Source organism: Trachurus trachurus (genome assembly GCF_905171665.1).
Source record: "Trachurus trachurus genome assembly, chromosome: 22".
Lineage (NCBI taxonomy): Eukaryota > Metazoa > Chordata > Actinopteri > Carangiformes > Carangidae > Trachurus > Trachurus trachurus.
The window spans coordinates 21,394,893-21,415,924 of NC_139907.1; the positions used below are offsets into that span (position 1 = coordinate 21,394,893).

The 21,032-nt window shown below is 39.2% G+C and overlaps 1 protein-coding gene across 1 annotated transcript; it reads right to left on the minus strand.

The window, feature by feature from the left end:
• Nucleotides 1–10,760: 10,760 nt before the first annotated feature.
• Nucleotides 10,761–12,339, minus strand: nkx2.4a (NK2 homeobox 4a; the record flags this gene model as incomplete). Its single annotated transcript, XM_083998938.1, has 2 exons — nucleotides 10,761–11,422; nucleotides 11,970–12,339. The coding sequence occupies 2 exons, from the start codon at nucleotides 12,337–12,339 to the stop codon at nucleotides 10,761–10,763; spliced, it is 1,032 nt and encodes a 343-aa protein (XP_083855064.1).
• Between the last annotated feature and the right edge of the window lie 8,693 nt (nucleotides 12,340–21,032).

Genomic DNA, 21,032 nt, shown 5'->3' on the forward strand with positions numbered 1-21,032 from the left:
AGGGTTATTACAGTTAACTAAAACTAAGACTAAGAATAAAACTAGCAGTGGAAAAATAATTTAGTAAACTGAAATAAAAATAAAAATGACAATTTTTCTACTAAAACTGAATTGCAGATAACATTAGCTTAGTTTTTGTTTTCTTAGAGATGGCTGAAGTTGCAGGAAGAAAATAGCTCAATATGCGACAACTTGGAGTATGACCCACAGGTGGATAAAAGTGAATGTAACGTGATGAGGACTGATGATAACATTTATTGGATGCAACTAAAAAGGAAATATCCTACAGATTTGGAAGTTCATCTTCAGAGGTCTCAAGGAGGCTTTCTCCTGATACCTGAAAAACTAAGACTAATTAAATAAAAACCAGTCAGTTCCTCAAAACTAAAAACTAAACTAAACTTGCTTAATCACTTGCACTAACTAAAACTAAACTGAAATAAATAATACATTTCCCATCCATCCAGTGGAAACTCATTGGCCTGGAGTTGAAGTATATTTAATGTACACACGTGATACAGAACCAGGACATTTTAAAACATGCAATGAGCATGGGCTCTTTTGTTCTGATTTCGTATTTGTTATTACTGTTAAACACTAGGCTACAGCAATGGTTTACATTTTCACTTTTATAACAAATAGTTTAGTCATTGTTATGACAGCAAGAGAGAAAAAAGAAATGCCTTGATGTCTTTGCCAGTGTACCTTGATCTACTGTTTCCCTCCTGTTCTTGCTTCAAATGCAGTGTGCGGTTTTAGTTGTGAGGCAGTTTGAAGCTTTCTGGAAGTTATCAAACCTGACAGTATAGGGCTGGCAGACTGAGCGAAGGGCAACACGGTCAATCAAAAGCCACCTTTCCTCTCTCAGCCCTTGCTTTGGGGTCTTCCTGACGGTAATTCTCTGATTTGACTTTGATGTGCCAATTTGTGCCTGATGAATAATTGTCTGGTTTGCTGATAACTTGTGGGAGTCAAGTGTATTCTGGTGGCACTCAATGCAAATGGGAGATATTTGGGTCCTTCAAATCACGACAGTAGCCCCTCTACATTTGCCTCCCCGTTCCGTGAGTAAACTGACCAATTAGCTGTGTTTGAAGAAGCCATTTTTGATTAGAGCAATCAGTAAACAGCAAGGCCTCTCCATGATTGTCCCCCTGATTAGATGAGTTGTCACTTGAGAAGTTGTTGGAGAGTTTAATTTATGGCCTTATATCGCTGAAAAGTATGGTAATTACCTAATCCATTCTCCACAGTTCAGCAGTTGGATTCAAATTCATCTATACTGTTAACGCTGATGACCTCATTTTTCCTCCTAAAGTCTCCAAGCCAGCTCTAAATCAGCTGAATCAAGCATACAAGAGCATTGAGTTGGCAGGTGGACAGTACTGATGTGAGTAATAATGACACTGAGATGAGGGGAGAAAAGACTCTACAAACAGCATATTGATTAAAAATTCAAAAATATGTTTTCTAACAGATGGGTTGGTTTATTTCACTTACAACACTTGCATAGTACTACAACAGTTGTGTATGTGTGTGTATGTTCGTCCTGTCAGCTTTGCCTCTTGCAACCGGCTCATTGCTCATGAATAATCTGCATATAGAAAACACATCTTATTATTCACACCCATCGTGGAGTGCCTGCATTAGATTCTAATTCACATTATAGACTGGTTAATGGCTAAAAGACTGCAATAAGTGATAAATGACTGTACTGCTTCTATGACAAAATTGCCACATCATGTCAGAGATTAACACTTAATTTAAATGGAATTGGCATGCAACTTTTCAGTGATCCAGTAAGCATAGAAATAAGCACTATATAGTAGAGAAACAGCCAGGACAAGAACCACAGCAGACTTCAAACTTATAAGTATGAGATCTGATGTATGAGTTAGTTTGAAAAGAAAAAAAAATCATTCACACATGAAATTCCTCATTTATTGAGCTTATAGTTCAGAGTATGGTCTACACTGTTGGCCAGAGCTTGAATCTACAGAGTGAGTATGAAAAGGGACATTCATCATCATTGTACAACAGACTTCTCTTGCAAAGAAACATCTTCACAATATAAATACATACATGTAAGGCAACATGATGTGTAAGAGTGGGAACATTTGTCTATACTGGGGGAGCATAATTATGTAGAAAGTTGGCTCAGATAATTTCTTGAGAGAGTTGAGATCTTCGAGTCAAGGCTAGAAAGGCAGAAGATTAGGCAGAAGACATTATTACTAACAGAACCACCCAGAACTTATAGACTTTAATATAAATGTAAAGAAGCAGCACTTGAGTATTCATTTCCCGACATTTTATTCATAGTCTGCAATTTAAACTTGTTTTCCTTCATTTTCCTTTCGCCAATGACTTTGATATGACCAGTGATGAGAGAGAGTTAACACACTGTCACTGACATTTACACGGTAATTTGAATCACTTGCTGCAGAGGTTAGAAAGTCGCCCATGCTACTGATTGAAGCTTTAAGCTTTAAGTTTCATTCAGTGACATCATACAGTGTTGTTCAGGGCGCACCTATAGCCCACCACAGATTGCAGTGTATTGACCACCAAATCCCCAAATGATGCCTTAATCAATACAGCAGACGGGGTAAGTAGACAGGGGAAGGGTGTGTGTGTGACACAAAGCCAGGATTAGGCCTGATTAGGGCAGTTTTAACATGTCCTGCTGATTAGGGGCCAGTGAATCTGACCGCTAATTAGCTGTGAAGTGTGGCTGGCCGCACAGACAGGACAGCGGTGGGAGGAGGGGTTGGCAGCCCAAACTCATCCCCTCCCTCTCACATGCCTCCCTCCTTCGCTTGTCCACTCACCGCCCCTACAAAAGAGTCTGGGGGCTCTTTGATTGGGTGTGCTGCATTGTGGAGAGGAGAGCTGAAAAAGAGTCCCATTTCCCTTTTGCTGCGCCACTACCCCCTGCAGGGGGGAGTCAATGTACCCTTTCTGTGCCTTCGTATGACCAGCTGGCTACAGCGGGGCAAATAAACACTCCAGATCCACTGGCCACTATGACTCCCATCCCAAACAGAGCCTTTGTCCCATGTGGATTGTGCTCTAATTTGTGTCCCTGAGACAAAATCTCAGTGTGATTGTCATTGGCACTGATGAGGTTTTAACAGACAGATAATACACAGAAGATACAAGTAAATAATAGACTAACGTTAGCCTGCTGGAAGAATGGGAGGGAGCTTTTTCAGCATGACAAACAGTGTAGATGCAGGTGGAAAATCACAAAGATCTGAACATTCATTCCCCCTGACACTAAAAAGTTAATAGATAAACACAGCTTTTTATTTTTAATTACCCATTTTCTCTTGAATATTGTTGAGCTAACACAGTACCTCACTTTGTACACATACTTTAGATATTACATACCCGGTTCTTATCAGTAATGTTAAATTATTGGTGTGAAAATGACACATTTTAACCTGTATTATGCAAACAATGAACCCTGTGGACTCAACCTGGGCAGACATTAATATGGGTGTGCTCCCAATATTTAGCCTCATATCAACTTACAATGACAATATTCAAATCAACATACATGTGACCCCCTGTCACAGGGTTATAGGAGAGCAAAATGAAATCTTATTTTTCTCACAAGGGAAAAAAAAGGAAATCATCAGAGTTTTATACTGAACTAATGAACTGTATTTGTCATTGTATCCTAGAAATTGAATCAAAACCCCCTTTGTGACCCCTCTTAATGGGTCCTAACCACAGTTTGTGAACCATTGCTTTTGACCAAAGTAAAAACATCATCAGAAACTTAATAATTATTGTTACCATGCGTCCTCAAACCCCTGCCCCCCAGCCACTTGAAAAAGACAAATCAATATAAAACAAATAAATAAAACCACAGTAACCCCACAGTAACCTTCCAGAAACTGTATCATCCATTTTTGCAGCAGACACATTTATCATGTACAAACTGTAGTAAATGACAAGTCACTTATATTATAGAACCTACATACATTTGAAGGGAATTCAGCAGTGCCCTCACATTTCCCCACCCTGCCTCCACCCTGGGTACCCTGACCACAGCAGCTCAAGTGGTATAGAGGGGAACGTAAAGGAACATGGGATTTGGGACGTAATCCTGTTTGTGCTCGGGGTCACATGCTCTACAGAGTTGAGATCGTCAGCTACAGTCTGGAAGTTTATTCGAGGGACAAACAGCAGTCTAATTCTAATTCCCTCTGGAGAGCAGTCAGTGTCTCCTGCTGAATGCCGGAGAGGAGACAGGTTGCTGCAAGATGATAATTGAAAAGAAAGTGGGTGGTCCTATTTGGCCCCCGTGGCCCTCTGGGACAGTTATATTGAGACTCCTGCATGTTTTGGAGGAGGCAGATTACCGAGTGTTATATTTGAAGAAACGATTATGTCCTTCTGAGCTTAATTTGACAGACGTAGCTATTGAGTGGTGGCTGTGTCTGTTGTCTTTTGCTATTCATGTCGATTTGTGTATTTGTGCGTTTTTATGAGTGTGTTTGACTGTTTGCTGTTGGATCATTGCCCCCCATTAACTAGTTCTGAGAGCATTTTCAGCTTTTTTTTATAAACATGTTTAAAACGTCCTTGAATTTACCAGATTTTTTTTTCTTGTACAATTTCTAACTCCCTCGTGTGTGTTATTTCTTTGCAGCATGCACACCTATTTATCTCAAATTAAAAAGGCATGACTTCATATCCAAATAAAATTGCTATACAGTCAGATTCAATTGTGATTGCAAAAAGAAATGAGAAAATAGGAGTAAATAAAAGAAAATAACACATGCACATAAGTCCTATAGCCAACACACACTGATCTTATCCACTGCGTACCTTCATTGAACTGCTCTCCAGCCCTGGCCCTATTAACCAGTAATCCACAGACTGGCAGCTGGCCATTACCGTGGCAACAGTGAGTTGGTAGAAAACTGCTTGCATGGTTCAAAAGTAAAGAGGAGTGTTGTGAAGGACAGAGATGAACTCTTTTGTCCTGTAAATGTGTCTTTTTCATATTTCTGAATATAGAAATTCAATTTCTTACTTATTTTCACTTCACCTCTTTACATATTTGGAGGTGACGATTAAATGTCTTTTATGTGCCTTTGATTTTCTTTTTTTGTTGTTTTGGCCAGATTGAAACCCATTCCAAGGATGGAGAATGATTATATCATGTGTAGCCTTGCTGATATAACAGACAGACAGACAGGGCTATTCTACATGGCTCACAGATCTCTAGAAGCTCGTCCTTCATGAAAAATGTTGGTCACTGATGTATATGCTGTTGCCATTTCAGTGAGTGACTCAAATCTCTGTCCCATTTTCCCTACACACTTTTTAATAGCAAACGTCTGAGGAAAGGTTCACAAACTCAGGAGAATAACATTCATTTTATAATATTTTTTTTATGGAAGTAAGGAACATGTCATATATTTCAATAAGAAGCATTTTTTTTAAATCCATATAATGACACTAACAAAAACACATTCAACTAAAAAAATGTTGATCCTGTAATTATCATTTAGTTTCACAGAGTGCTTCATAGTTTAAGCTTTCACTTCTCTATATTGAAACTGTGGCTCATTGCATTTAACAGACTTGCAGCTTGGTGCATTTTCAACTTTTTGTCAAATTCAAGAAGAAAACAAAAAAAATTTATGAAGAATTTGAGACAAGAAATTTCAAAATAAGAGAATTTTAATTTAAAATGTGACTTCAATTTAAGGAAGGAAATAGCATACAAATGGATTGAGTATAATCTAAATGTCAAAAGCTTACACTTTTAATAAAGTTGTCACTGTACAGCAGAACCTTCTCTAGCCTCCTCTCTCCTGGGGTATCTAAACACAGTGGCACCTCGGTGGGGGCTTCAGGGCTGTAATAGATTTCAGAATTGGCTAAACTAATTTTCTTAAAAGAAGAGTTTGTGGGACTTAATGAGGCATAACTAATGGAGGTCCCACAATCATCAGTGCCATGCTGGAAGCACTGTGGCAGGACAGAGCAGCCATTGATTCTTGCTTCAAACCTCTTGAGTTCCTAATCAGCTTCTTTGGTTGTGCGTTTCAGGCCTGACAAACCTATTGTTGGCCTGTGTCACTGGAGGTCAGTAGTTATTAGTGGCAACTGAAAACAGTTTCTCTAACTACTTATGAGCGAATTGAATAACATGCATAGGGGGACTTGGAGGGGGGATTACTGGCAGCGCAGCGAGTCCGGCTGGCGCAAGAGAGAATGTGACATGGTTTTCTAATAAGGGATGCAGCCCCCCCCCCCCCCCCCCCCCACACACACACACACACACACACCACCCCACACACACACACACACACACACACACACCACCCCCCTTCCTACCATACACGTACACACACACACACACACAATCCTAACCTGGTCCTTCATCCTTCATCCTTATCCCCCCCCCCCCCACACACACTCCCCTCCCCTCAACACCGTCTACTACAGACAGTTGTGAATAGTATTCAAAAAGGTTACTTTGGCCCTGCAGTGCCTCATATTGCTAAAGTGGTCATAGTAAGAAATGGAGTTAGCTTGTAAAAAGACCTGGAAAAGCATATAATTGTGTGTGTGTGTGTGTGTGTGTGTGTGGGTATGCCTGCTTGTGCATTTGAGTTCATGTTATCATCAAACCAACGGTAAAATTATGGCTTCATGTATTTAATTTCATGGAAATCTATTAGAGTGAGAATTGCTTTCAGAGTCCTATGACCTTCTTGAAATGTTTTTTTTCCCACTCTGTAGGAAGATGATTATTTGAAGGCTGCTTTTTCCATTTGAAAACGAGAGAAATTAGGGAACTTTTTGCTTCCTAGGGCAAAGACTCGCAGACTTGTAGTGACTCATTCTGTAGAAGCCAAACAAAATGCAGCGAGCACAGGTTCATCATAGAAAAGAGGAAGATTGTCTCTCCTTGGCAGAGCACAAGGGCAATACACTAATTAAAATCTCACTCTGTGTCTCTCAGAACTTGCCAGTTGAATGCATTCATCCGCAGTGAAATGAAAAGCAGACCCCTCCTCTGCTAATCATTTCACGTGGGGCAAGATTTGGGGACTACTTCTCAGAGAAGAGGGAGAGAGATGTTGGTGGGACTTGTGGTAGTAAACTTTGGATATTACTACTGACTGGAAATCTAGTAATGATTTCTGTCTATGGTGTGATGCGCATGCTGTTTCCATTCAAAATGACACAAGTAAAAATGAAATGTTCTCAGTGAAGTGTAGCCACACTGCCTGCATGTCTTGCAGATAAATCTTACTCATCCACTACAATCCACTCAGACCCAAACCCAGACTCTGCTTTTAGCTCTGTGCTTTAATAGCTTTTTTCCCTTTTTAGTTAAGACCAACAACATGAAACAGCTTCCCTTACTATTGTACCAGCAAAACACTGAACTGTGTATGATGAGGGTTATATGTTTGGCCTGTGTTTCTGTGTAAACTATGCAGCCAATAATGTTAAGCCCTTGCCAATTAGCGCTCTCTAGGTTGCTAGGTCGCCATGGTCAATTGAGGAACACATCAATAGGACTTGAAAAGGTTTCTCTGCGATCAGACCTTCTGACATATTAAGTAGAATAATGGGGAGGAAGGGAGTTGTGGGGGGAGGAGGTCTGCAGAGGCTGAGGCAAGGCTTCCTTCTATATTCACATTATGCAGTGCAACCTGCAATTACCTGGGAAGAAAGGTCTAAAAAATTCTTTACATCACTGAAATAGAATATCCTTCACTTCATGCTATACGCTATCAGTATATGACATTGAGGTTGTCGCTCTACACTCATCTTCTGCGTGTAATAAAAACAACTTCATGTGATGTATAACTCATTCAGTTGCTTTTATCTGCTGATGTGAGTTTATGTGCATGTGTTTGTCTGTGTGCATGTGCACATGTGTGTGTGGGTGTGGATGTTGTTAACACAGGCCACCTTTAAGCTGGTTCTACAACTACACACACATGGAAATAACACCACACAGTAACGGCTGCAGCCCCCAAAACTTTCCAGACAGAAATGATGATGCCAGCACCAATTACAGTACCCAGTCTGCCTCATATGTCCTTACAAAGAGAGGTAGCCCCCAATAAACTGAGGGAAGCAACAGGCACAATAGCCAGTGATTACCAAGCATAGCCTATTAGTGCACCATAACTATGGCTATTGAAAAGAGAAAAGAATGGCTTCACCTCCACTTTCATTTCACGTGGTCCACCTTCAAAAGCTTTGTTGACAGCTCATTCATGCCCTCAATTCAGAGACAAAAATCTATCAGAAACATCTTGCAGCATCAAAGTGCATATCGTGGAATGCATTTCTCTTTTTAATGCTCTTATCAAACTCTCTTCTGATAGAGTCGTCGTGCTCAATTCCAAATGTCAGGTGCATATTGGCTCTGATGCTTCCTTCGAGTGTAGGGATGATAGCACATATACATACAGCTGCCAGGTATGTGAAGGGGTTGGAAATGGAGGCTCTCCAAGGTCTCCATTGAGACACACTGATAGCCATCATCATCATCACAGGGTGTCATCAGCAAGGGGATTGAGAAGTAATTTCCAAACATGTTTAAATGACCACAGGAAATGAAACGTTAGATCCTATTATCAGCCGCTGCTGGTGTAAAAAAGGTTTTGGAGGACAGAAGCAAAGGGGAAGCGTCACTGATGCTAAGTGATGACCTTAAACACTTTGGAGTTTGTTTGCACAAATCATTCATCTTCTAAAGAGATTGATCAGAATGAGGCTTGTGTGTGTGTGTGTGTGTGTGTGTGTGTGTGTGTGAGAGAGAGAGAGAGAGAAAGAGAGAGAGAGAGAGAGAGAGAGAGAGAGAGAGAGAGAGAGAGAGAGAGAGAGAGAGAAAGACAGAGGGAGAGAGAAGAAAAAAGAAATTGTGACAATGTGCTGATGGGTATTTGGAACAGGGACTTTCAACACATTAGAAAAAATAGTGGATATTGCTACTAAACTGAAATAACTGTGCATACATTTTTTTCTAATTTAAAGGCATATTTTGAATATATTTAAATTCTATGTCATTATGTTTGTGATACAATTTAGCAAAAGTCATTATTATACATAACAATATTATACATCAAGACATATTACAAATATTGAAAGAAATAAGTTTAAAATAAAAGAGATCTAGAGAGTGTCCTTAGTTTAGATAATAATAGAATACCCTCATTTTTGTGTGCTTGTCCTAAATGTGAATGCCCTTATTATCCTCACTGACTGCCATGGAGCTTCTTTTACGCTCAGATTCAGTTTCAGTAAAATGCGACTAATTTGAATTGGAAGGTTATACAGTATAGGCCTATCATTTAAAATTGAAATGTAGAATTAAAAGGCATATTTTTTATTATTTGTATTTTATTTTGAAGTGATTTTATAAACCTTTGATTTGATAAACGGGCCGCGGCCTGTGTATAACAACAACAACAACAACAATAATAATAATAAAATAATAATACCAATAATAATAATGATATTAATAATAATAATAATAAAAATAATTACATGCCCTGTAATCAGAGAGAAATTTACTTTAATGCAGCATAATAATGCTACTGATAATAATAATTATGCGAGGCACGTAGTCGATTCCTTTAGATAATATAGCCCTTCTTATTATACTAATTGGTTGTAATTGTGTATTTTATGGAAAATCGCATTCACAATAAAATTGACCAATTACACTACGGCAAACCGAAGGTCTGGGTCTGTTTAAAAGAGTATCAATGGTTTTAAAGGGTGGCTTAAAAAGGGAAATATATTCATGTATATATTAATGTAAATATTGAACTGGCTGGGAAAGTGTCAGAGATTTTAAAAAGAGTGATTTCCAGGTCTTAGAGTCTTGCAGACTTCCTCCATGAAAGGCAGCCCTCCAAAATGTCACCTGAACAATGCTGGCTCTCTCATCGACCTCAATTTGGTCTCAATCACAACATAATGAAAATGCACTCCAGAACAGATCCCTTTTAAAAAAATTACTTCTTCAGGAATAGCTCTCACACTTCAAGTTATTTATTGTTAACGTTCACTTGGTTTTGAAACATATACAGCAGCCATCACGCATTTGTTCCTTTTTAACTTACAAAAGAATAGAGAAAACATAAAAGTGGACGCATAACGATTATTATACAGTTAAACGCATTCTTGTGTGTTAGCCAAATATACAAGTCCCTACTTTATTCAATAAGTCTAAATGAATACATTAGTTTACAATATTAATATGATACCAGGTTATCACCGCAAAGAAGGAGTGGTGGCTTAGTGTACTTCAAACCTGATCCCACCTTTCCCCCCAGTCCAAACTCAAGTGAAGCAGCATTCCTTTTTGTTTCAACAACATAGACTACGTTTAAAACATCATGAGGAAGGTCCAAAACACGGATTACAAAAGGTCCAGAAACGACATAATTGCTTTCAAGGGCAGCCATTTCTGTAATGTTCAAAAATAGACTCTCCTCTCAGAGATGTCAAGAAAATGTGCCCTGATCAGCTGGTGCGCCTTGTCCCCTCCAACACCAAAGGGCCCCCATTTTCAGCCTTATATATATAGGCTAGCGATATATATATATATATATATATATATATATATATATATATATATATATATATATATATATATATATATATATATATATATATATATATATATATTGCTGTTGCATGGGCTCATCCGCAGGTTCATATAGAAAAAGTGGAAAGTGACAGTACTGTATTAGGTCCTACCACGTTCTGCCGTAGAGGAGGTTTGAGCTGACCATGTTACTGGTGTAATCTACAGCTGATGTGTCTATCTGGGCCATGTTGAGCTGGCTGTGCAGTGAGGGGGGGCTGGGCGACATCTCCTCCAGCTCCAAAGCGTTCACCTGCTGCTGGCTTTGATGCTGGGTGAGGCTGCTGGTCGAGGATGCGAGCACGACTCCTGCTCCGTTCTGTTGTTGGCTCTGTTGTTGGCTCTGTTGTACCTGTTGCTGGTTCGGTGTCGGCGTGTTGGAGCCGTTCTGGCACGGTTTACCGTCCTTCACCAGAACTGGCACGGCTACGCGCCTCGGGGACTGCGCCTGCTGTTGGCACAGGTTACCGTCCTGTTGCTGCTGCTGCATCTGCTGCGCTGCCTTGTCCTTGGCCTGGCGCTTCATCTTGTACCGGTGATTCTGAAACCAGATCTTCACCTGAGTCGGCGTCAGGTGGATCATACTGGCCAGGTGTTCCCTCTCCGGCGCCGACAGGTATTTCTGCTGCTTAAACCTCCTCTCCAACTCGTAGACTTGTGCCTGCGAGAACAGGACGCGCCGTTTCCTCCTGGGCGCAGCGTGGAGAACTGGCATTGATTTGCTGGCGTCCCCCATTCCTGTGAGACTGCCCATGCCGGTCATGTTCATACCTGTGGAAGGTCCCATGAATCTAGAAACTTAAAAATATACATACATATACATGCGTTCAATAAACAGAAGAGGAGAACACTATTTCGCCTGAAGTAGTCTTTATAGAATATTGGCTCTATCCGTTAATTATAGAAGTTGAAAAGCATCAGCTTTAAACAGACATGGATGATAATAATAATAATAATAATAATAATAATAATAATAATAATAATAATAATAATAATCGAGATATTGCTTTTAAATATTCACTCGTGCCAAAGGTAAAAAAAAAAAGTCTAACCAGACTTGAAAGAATGATCTCCTTTTCAGTTTAACCGTCAGAAACAGTCAATTTGAATAAAATGATTTCTTAAAAATAATGATCAAAATTTACATGCACTTTTTATCAGTAAGTCTCCGAATACAGATGAAATGTTATTAAAAAAGCGACTCATATTAAGTCATGTGCGTCTCCCTCTGTCAGTCCTCAAATGTCAACTTATTTTTTGTTATTTACCAAAAGGGAAAAAATGATGAAAATGTGTATAAAAAGAGAAGAAAACTTACTTGTGGAGTATCTGGGATCAGGATTAGCGCTGTACCATCCTGTTGCTGCTGCACTATTCCGCATGCTTTCCTGGTACGACGGGAGGTCTCCCATGTTGCCAATGCTTCCATTGCAGTATCCCCCCATAGCGCTGTGGGAGAACTGGGAGACGGTGTGCGGCATGTGGTAAGTGGTGGCCACGGTGGCGTTATGGCCCATGGAGTGCTGTTGCATGCCGGTCTGAGACACCTGAGGCTGTCGGTAGGCTCCCAGTGGAGAGGTTAGGTTTCCTGCGCCGTCCATGGCACTAAACTTCTTGTAGGTCTCCTCGATTGGACTCAAAATATCTGTCACTGAAAAAGGCGTTGTGTGCTTTGGGCTCAACGACATGATTCAGAAAGCAGGTAGATTTTTGAGTTTGAGCAGATCAACCGTGTTGTTGTATCGGCTCTCTCCTTGGTGGATGTCTACGTAAGAGAGTGCTTGTAGTGCGCCTGAGATCCTATTGATCGCCTTGGAGAAGGAGGCGAGCCCAGGGCGCTCTTAGCCCGGGTTTATTGGAGCCAGGAGCCAGGTTTACGACAAACACAGGGGGCGGAGCAAAACTCCTAAACCAGCAAACAATAGTCATTGACATTTTAGGCAAATAGTTCATAAAAAAACACTTTGCTTTATACGAAGTCATAAACATGAATAAAACGACGCCACATACGCGTGATTCTGTCTTTTCTGACAACTATATACAGGTGAGAAATACCCACTATGTTCTACACATCAGCTGATCTGACCACATATGACTATTTTGCGTCAGTAGGGAATTCCACTCTTTCTAGAAACTTTGAGAGCACTTTGAACAGGCATAAGGGCCACAGAGTATCATCAAAGAGCCACAATGAAGTTGTATGACCAGCTTATTTATGCTTCTTAAGCATCATTTTGCCCCAGCAGAGAGGGACAAGACCAAATAAGCTCAAAATGCTGAAAGGGAGCTACAGTAGGGCTCCAACCTGTGAGTATTTCACTACCTATAACATTCATGATCAGCAAGAGAGGCCATGCACATTCTCTCTCTCTTTTTTTTTTTCAGGCAGCTGCACTTTTCCTGACGCCAAATTATTTAATATACAAAGAGCAGAACACAATTTAATACTTAGATTTCTTAGAAATCACATTTTATTTATCTAATTCTGCTTTGTTTCGACTTAATACAATTTGTAGACGACATCATAATCCTCAGACCCTTAAAGTCTGGTCAACATGCATTAATGACACTTTTGCAGTTTTGACCTGACATTGTAATCTCTGAGCAAACTGACTGGCGCCAGGGGAAGAATCAGAGGAAGAGGGACACAACAAGGGGGGAGGGGGTCAAAAGAGAAAAGAGGTCCTACAAATTGCAATAATGAATACCAGTTAATATAGCTTCCCATTATAGCCTGACGTGTGTCAGTTATGGATCTATAACGCACGATTGAGTCTGTGGCTCATAACTACCGTCAGATAAAGACAACCTGGCTGTTATGCTGCTCATAATCAAGATGATGATGATGATGATGATGTTTGTTCTGCTTTCTGTTTTCCAGCTCCTCTCAGCAGACAACAGCAGGAGCAGGTGTGCTGCTCCGAGGTTATTTTCCAGACGTGAAATGTGTTCCCATCTTCCTTCACTGGAGGAAGGAAGCACTCGTCTACATGGAGCCACTAATGTAATTTAGCATGGCACGGCAGCAAGTAGCTACCTCCCTTAATTGAACAAATGAAGATGTGACATGGTCAGCCATCAATTACAGCGACATATCAAGAACACCAATCTCCGGTTAAGTTGATAGCCTGATTGTAATAAATCATTGTTCTTATGCATATTTCAGGAGCCGAATTTCTTCCTCCCTACCACCACCCCCCACACTCAACACCCCCCTCCTCAGATGCCTGGACTCCGCAGCGGATTTAAAGTGAAGTGGCTGGACTTTATTGTTGTTGTGGAAAACAAAACAGTACGTGTGTATTCCAAAGTCAGCTGGAGTTGTCTGAAAGACAACGAAGTAGAAAAAACACACAGGAATCCTACAAATAAAAAGGCTGCAATTGGTAAGAGGAGGCTAACAGGTGTAAACCTGCTCTCAGTAAAAGTTATTCTAATTAAAGTATCAATGTAAAGAAAATGCAGTCTTGTTTAGAAGAAAAATAAAGTTATGTATTCCTACCTGAAAATATGACTATTCTTTCCCAGACTTCTGTGGGCCTTCTTCAGTCTTTTGGCAGCGGCAGCCTGGTGTCTTTTCAGGGCGAAGAGAAAGGTAGGCCTCGGCCCAGACCTCTAACATTATGTAAATGAGGCAAACCTCTCAACCTTGTGGATTACTGAGTCAGAGAGCAGGACCCTGGTCCACAGACCCTCCACATTAGGATCCCATAAAAATCTGGAGCTGGTTGGCTGCATGCATCGCTTATGAGAGCTTGTATTGTCCACAATAATATGATCAATCTAAATTAACTTTTATATCCAGAGAATATGATGTGGCCATGTCAGCAGGAGCGACAGAAACGGACGCGCCAAGGAGCTAGGAGGAAGAAGAAGGAGGGGAAGAAGGCCCTTCCAAGGTGGGTTAATGAATCAGAGATTTTTGAGGAAAGATGTATTGAAATATATTTATAGAAAAGCAGCTTATGTTCATTATTAATTAGTGGCGTTTTCCTGCGTTTTTTGCAGGATAACACAAGCGTGCGATGCATAGTGGTAAATATTAAATCAAGCCACAATAACCACCGCCGCAGGCAGGATTTATTGTTACTTGGTCGCAACATGGCGAAGAAAGTGTGTTTTCTCAAAATTACGCACATGAGCAGTGCTGGTTCTGCGTTGTAACGATTTAGACTGTTTTTTTTTTAAATTTCTGCTTTTTAAGTTTCTGCAGGCAGCTGAACACAACTATTCAACTTTCTCCACTGACCTTGAACAATATTTGAAAAATGACTCAATTACTAACATACAAACTGAACTGATGTCTATTATAAAATTATGAGGTGTCCCATCATTGAGTAGATTATGAAATCTCACTGTAGAATTGTGTTCATGAACTCAGAACTGGTGTATTCAAATAAGCAGTACCGACCTTGTTTCCATAATGACATTTTTTTTATTAGATACGTAAACATTTTTATGTGGTTAAGCAGCACATAATAACAGTTTCTGTTGGTAGTTTATAACAAACAAATAACCTTTTCCCGGTATCATCACCCCCCTCAGCTCAGCTCAGCGCAGCAGATGGAGCAGGGCGCCTGGTTACTGAAGTGCGTTTCTCCATCTCGTCGTTGCTAGTTCAATACCCTAAGAGACATGGAGAGACGACTGAAGGGCCAGGGTCCTGACCTGCAACCCCGGACACATACCGGCTGAGCACAAATGCAAAAACTCCGCGTTTATTTAGTCCCTAAAACTTTTGACTGATTTTCTCTTTTGTGAAAAATTCTAATAAAATCACAGCCACCGCTTCTCTTAGATTTCCTCTTCATATTCCGGATTATTTTCAGGGGAAAGCGGAGAAAAAATGTTTGTGCTATGGTGAAGATAAAATGATAAATAAGTCGTTGGTATTATAACACTTTGTATGGGTACACGATGTGGCGCCTTCATCCAGGTTGAATTTTGCGTGCGTAAATTACGCACGACCAGTGGACACGCTTTTTCTTTTGTCTCGGGCCTCTCAGCGCACTTGTTAGGTTTCTGTGGGATTTGTTATCTGATCTCCAGCCCCACATTTGAAGAAAAAGAAGCGTCTTGGTGCTGGTTCTTAGGAGACAGCTAGATTTATAAAATCTTGGTCTCATGTGATTACGCATTAAACAGCTTCCATTACGGGTGATTTTTTTTGTCTCTAAATTTTAGGAGAAGCATTATCTGTTCTAGTTTAAGGTCCAGAAAAAGCAAAAATTTAATATCAGATTTTTTTTTCTAAAACATATAATATGCGATTTATCAGCGCTGCAAATGACAGTTGATGGTGGACATGGATGTGGCCGTATTCGTCTTTCCTTTCACTTCATCTAAGTAAATATGAAGTATTGGCGTTATTGCGCGCAGAACAATAATAAAAATAATAATAACATGCCTATTATTTAGTGGAGCAGAGTGGAAACCTTGTTGTCACCTTTAAATGACAATGAAATCTTACAGCGCCATAAATGAATTGTTTTGAGAAATACAGCCACATCAGCACCGCGGCTGGCCCTGAGGCTGACTCGGTCAGGACATTTGTGGAGGAAATCCCACACCTGCAGCCAGTGTAGTGCCATTTAGATCAAATACTTTCTCTCCTCTTAAATCGCCGAGCAGTGTGAGAGTAAAAAGCGGGCAGGTGCATATCTTTCAGCTGCACTACTTGAAACGGTGCGGTTCCTCAGCTAAGTAGGTTAAAGGTCCTCCCAAGTGGAGAAAGTATGTGACAGGCCTCTTGAAGACCGTATTCTTCTGCAGGAGTTTGCATTCATTCACAATTAATGTCGCTTGATGGACGAAATGATGCTAATAGGGCGCCAAAAAACAGAATATGGGCTTTTATGGAATGTTGACCATAATCTGACAGCTGGGGAAAATGGAGATCAGGAGAATTCAAAATGCTGTAATAGGATTACACCGAGGAAGTTAATCTTAAAGTTTCACAGTCTAGCAGGCATTTAGTTTATTTCCTTAAGCAAGGAAGCAGTGGTAGCCTCACTGCCCATGTTGCATGTAGACAGCAAATTCAATTTCTTCCTTCTTAGTATTATAACAAACACACACATACACACTATTCACACACAGAGAGAGCTTTTAATTACCTGCAGCAGCCAAAGTCACATTGTTAGACTGTGTGAAATTCCTGTCTCTGTCATCTGAAAGAAACAATGTTCTTCGAGTGTTCAAGCCACCAAACCAAGGCCATGAAACACCAAAGAGTAAGAGGGGCTCTGTGACAGTGACTAAATATAACAGAGCATGATCCAAAACTGTTGATAACAATATAAAAACCAACCGTCTGCTCTTTTCTAGAGCTGTTATATCATAAAGATATATTCTATAAAACTTAACTTTGCTTATATTACTTTGAAAACGCTGCTCTCCATTTAGCTCATTAACCATAACTCCATTAGACAACTTGGAACAAAACACAGTCATGGTGAGTTTATAATAAATGATGAGCTCTCCATTACTTTGTATCCTTCCACCAGTCAAGGATATAAGAGTCCTTTCTTTTTCTTTCACAGATCAATAGAGTATACTACTACACACTGACTGACAGGTATTAGACTTATGAAACCTTATTGTGTTAATAATGATTTCCATTTTCAATCAGAGGCTGATGATTTTTTAAAAGCTCTTGAGCTTCTCAGGGTGTCCCATTTCACATATGAAATCACAAATATTTTTATGATTTTATACCTTTTCTATATATGTGAATAAAGATGATGATGATGATGATTTGCCTTAGATATAAAAATCACACATTAACCCCCATCATCTATTTTGTTCTCCAAACAATAACTCAAACTCATGTCTCTGTAGTAGCCTAAATATTGATAACCAGTTGGATTATCCTTATGGGTCATCTTATAATCATGCACTGAATAAAATCTAGATACGTAAACAAATCAGCTCTGTACTTCTGTGGCCGGCCACTTTGATTGCATTTAGAGAAAAACAAACTGACCAAATGCCACCTTTGTGGGCTTGGTTTCCTGAATTTTGGGTGCACAGGGTTCTGTGAGTCCTCTGCATTGCCATGAGTGGAAACATTTTAGCATAGCTGCTCTCTTTTGTAACAACAATTCAAAAACACAGCAGCAGAGCGGTGCAGATTACCAAATGCATGGCAGAACAAAGCAGATAGCGTACTTGGACGGGGCGCTTGGTTCCAAGGGTACCTGGTTCGTCCACTTCTCTGCTGCATTAATTGTGGCAGCAGTAAGGGCAGGTAAACAAAGCTGTTAGAGACTGTGGTTGTGACTCAACCACGGCTCACTCTAGCCTTATCACCCAGTTACTCATATGGCAAAATGTCTCTGCCAATCTTTCTCTGACTAGTTGGCCCTGGCAGCCAGTTGTTGTGATAAGGTGAAGGTCTGTTTAATGACATGTTCCGAAATGATCGTTTTGTGTGTTTTATGTAACGACATGTCGTTCACTTCACTGCAGAATGACATGTTCAAGTAGTGGCAGATATCTTGGACTTATAAAGGAGAAGCTGACATGAGGACTGTTTAATGGCAGCAATAGTGTGTCGGCATATTCATTTTGATTTATTTATTTTATTCTTGTTTTGCATCACAGAAGTAGATTGTGTGTGTGTGTGTGTGTGTGTGTGTGTGTGTGTGTGTGTGTGTGTGTGTGTGTGTGTGTGTGTGTGTGTGTGTGTGATTGTTTAATAAAACAGAGTCACAGCCTGGAAATACTGTAATTAGGACTTTAACTTTTAACTCGAAGATAGTTTACTTATTTGGGGGATTTTTAGGCCAGATACAAGGCAAGCTGCCTTTTTTACTTTTACAAATTCGCATTGACTGTGTTTTTTTCATTATTATTAATTCTTGCTTACTTTAGTTCCATTATTTTGGAGAAAACTTTATCCCAACTACACTTTTCTAGCCGTAGATGCCTCACATAATCATCATTATGTGCTAAAAATAATAATAATAATAATCAGATGTGGTTTTACACCTGAAATGCATGCAAAGAGCTGCAATCTGCATCAAGTGTTTCTTGATGTCCATTTACGCAGGGGCTCATATATTTGGCTTGTTTTCATGTGAACAGTCAAGAGATGCATCTTGGAGCGATAAGTTTGGAGGCAGTTGGAGTGCTGTATGTGGAGACGGAAACTTTAAAAGGCTTTACAGCTCAACAATGGAAATGTGAACACAAGCTGCATATCAATGCAGCATTTTTACCTGTGTGTTTGTCCCCACTTTGCAATGCTTTTACCCAGTAGGCCACCTGAAAGCCTACCATTATTTAGATGAATCCACATAAAGACATCACTTCAGATTTTGAATGTATTGATCCTGACAGATACCACATGCTACAATTTAGAACATAAAATCAAAGCCACAGTGTTGAGAGATTAACTTTTTCATTTCTGCTTATTTTCTTTCCAGACACTGAACGCTGCTTAAATCAACTGCTTCATGCCGAAGGGGAGTGCCTCTTAAACTGAATCCTCTGTATTATCCCCTAGAATTAGAAAAACAGAATGGCACCAGGGATGAGGTACAAATGCAAATATGTGCACATTGTTGCCATTGTTCTGTTTATTATAGGATTGTATTAATATGTGTATGTAGCAAAATATTGTCAAAATATTCTTTACAAATTTATGTGTGTGTTGTTTAAGTTTCCTTCTAATTGCAATTGATCACATCTCGTGGTGTGGATTCATGGCAATGTCATATTTCCAACACAACATTACAAACATGCATCATTTTAGAAAATATGTTTTGTAAATTAGTTACCAAAATTATTGTTGTGTTTTTTGTACGGCACTTTTTGCCCTCAAAAGAAAAGTTAAAAAAAAAAATAAAAAATGTTTTAACCTTTTCATAGTCATCAACCTTCTTCATTCTTGCTCACCATTTTTCAAATAAAAAATAAAGAAAGAAAAATGACAAACACAAAACCAAACAATGACCAAAAACAAAACACTGTTTAGAACTGGATCATTTCTATTTAGAAAACCAATCTCCTGCATGCCCAAGATAGAAATAAGTGTCCGGTTTTAAGTGTCTCAAGGGCACATTTGATTCTCATTTGATTTGTTTACTAGTCGAGAATCAAAGAAGCAACCACTTAGTCAAATGACCATAACCATCAAACAGTTATTTTTTATTCATGTATTTATTTTTTAAGAACAGGAAGTTGGTCAAAAATCTACTTACCAGCCTGAATTTATTCCCAAGGAGACGTATCATAATGAAAAGTAAGTGCACTCAGCTCCAGTGCATGTTTAGGAAGTATAGGCCTTATATCCCTGCTGTTAATGTGATACATTATTTCACTGATAGTCACAGCAGAAGCAGCAACTTTCAACAAAGATAAAATGTATTTTAAGCAGATACATTATGTTGTCTGTTCAATGTGTATCTTTGTTTAACATCTATACCATGTCTTTTTCTCTGTTTCTTTCGCGGCTGTCTGAGGAAAAACAGCAGGAAGAAAAACAGTCAAAGTCACTAATGTCACTAGCTTTAAAATAACTGGAGCATATTCACACACTGTAGGTGCATTCTGTTGCCCTGGATGACTTTCTCTGTATTTTATATGTATTATGAAATAACAGACTCTCCCGATATACAGAACTATGTTTCAAACAGAAAAACCTAAGGCAGATAAAGTTTAACTTTATTTAGTAACAAAGGGTAGTATTAAACAAAAATATTATTGGTGTGTGAAATAATATGAAGCTTAGCCCTAAACAAAGCATTATGAGGAAAAAAAATCATATCTGCAAAAAAGGTTTTAAATTCAAATCCTTTATCTAATCTATAATCTATATAATCCTTAAAAAACTATTTTCTTTTTAATTTTATAATCTTCTTTTCAGTCCAACAATATGCAGACCATCTTCCTCAGTTCCTGGTGAGGATTTAAGGTGACAGGCTGTATATAACCGTCATGTTCCAGGTCAGATATCACACCTGACACTGACATTGTATGGTAATAGAATAAACTCTGAATTAAGATGAGTACTAGTAGCTTTGAATTGTAACTATCATCACATAGAAGTTATTGATTTACAGTTTAAATCTGTCGTTTTCTGTCTATTCTAGATCATAAAAAAATATAATTATCATACAATTTGAAACTGCAAATTTCTGCAGCATTGAATTGTGTGATTCATATAAACATAAATACAATAAATATAAAGTAAAATAAATCATTTGAAACTTCTGTAACGTTCAAGTCTTTAACACAGATATTTTAAACATTTACACATAATCTTTAGATTCATGTGTTCACCATCAGATATTTTATGATATATTTGCAATTGAAGGTGATACACATAAATCCACTTCTCCAAACCACAGAGGAAGTGCAAGTAAAATGTAAATGA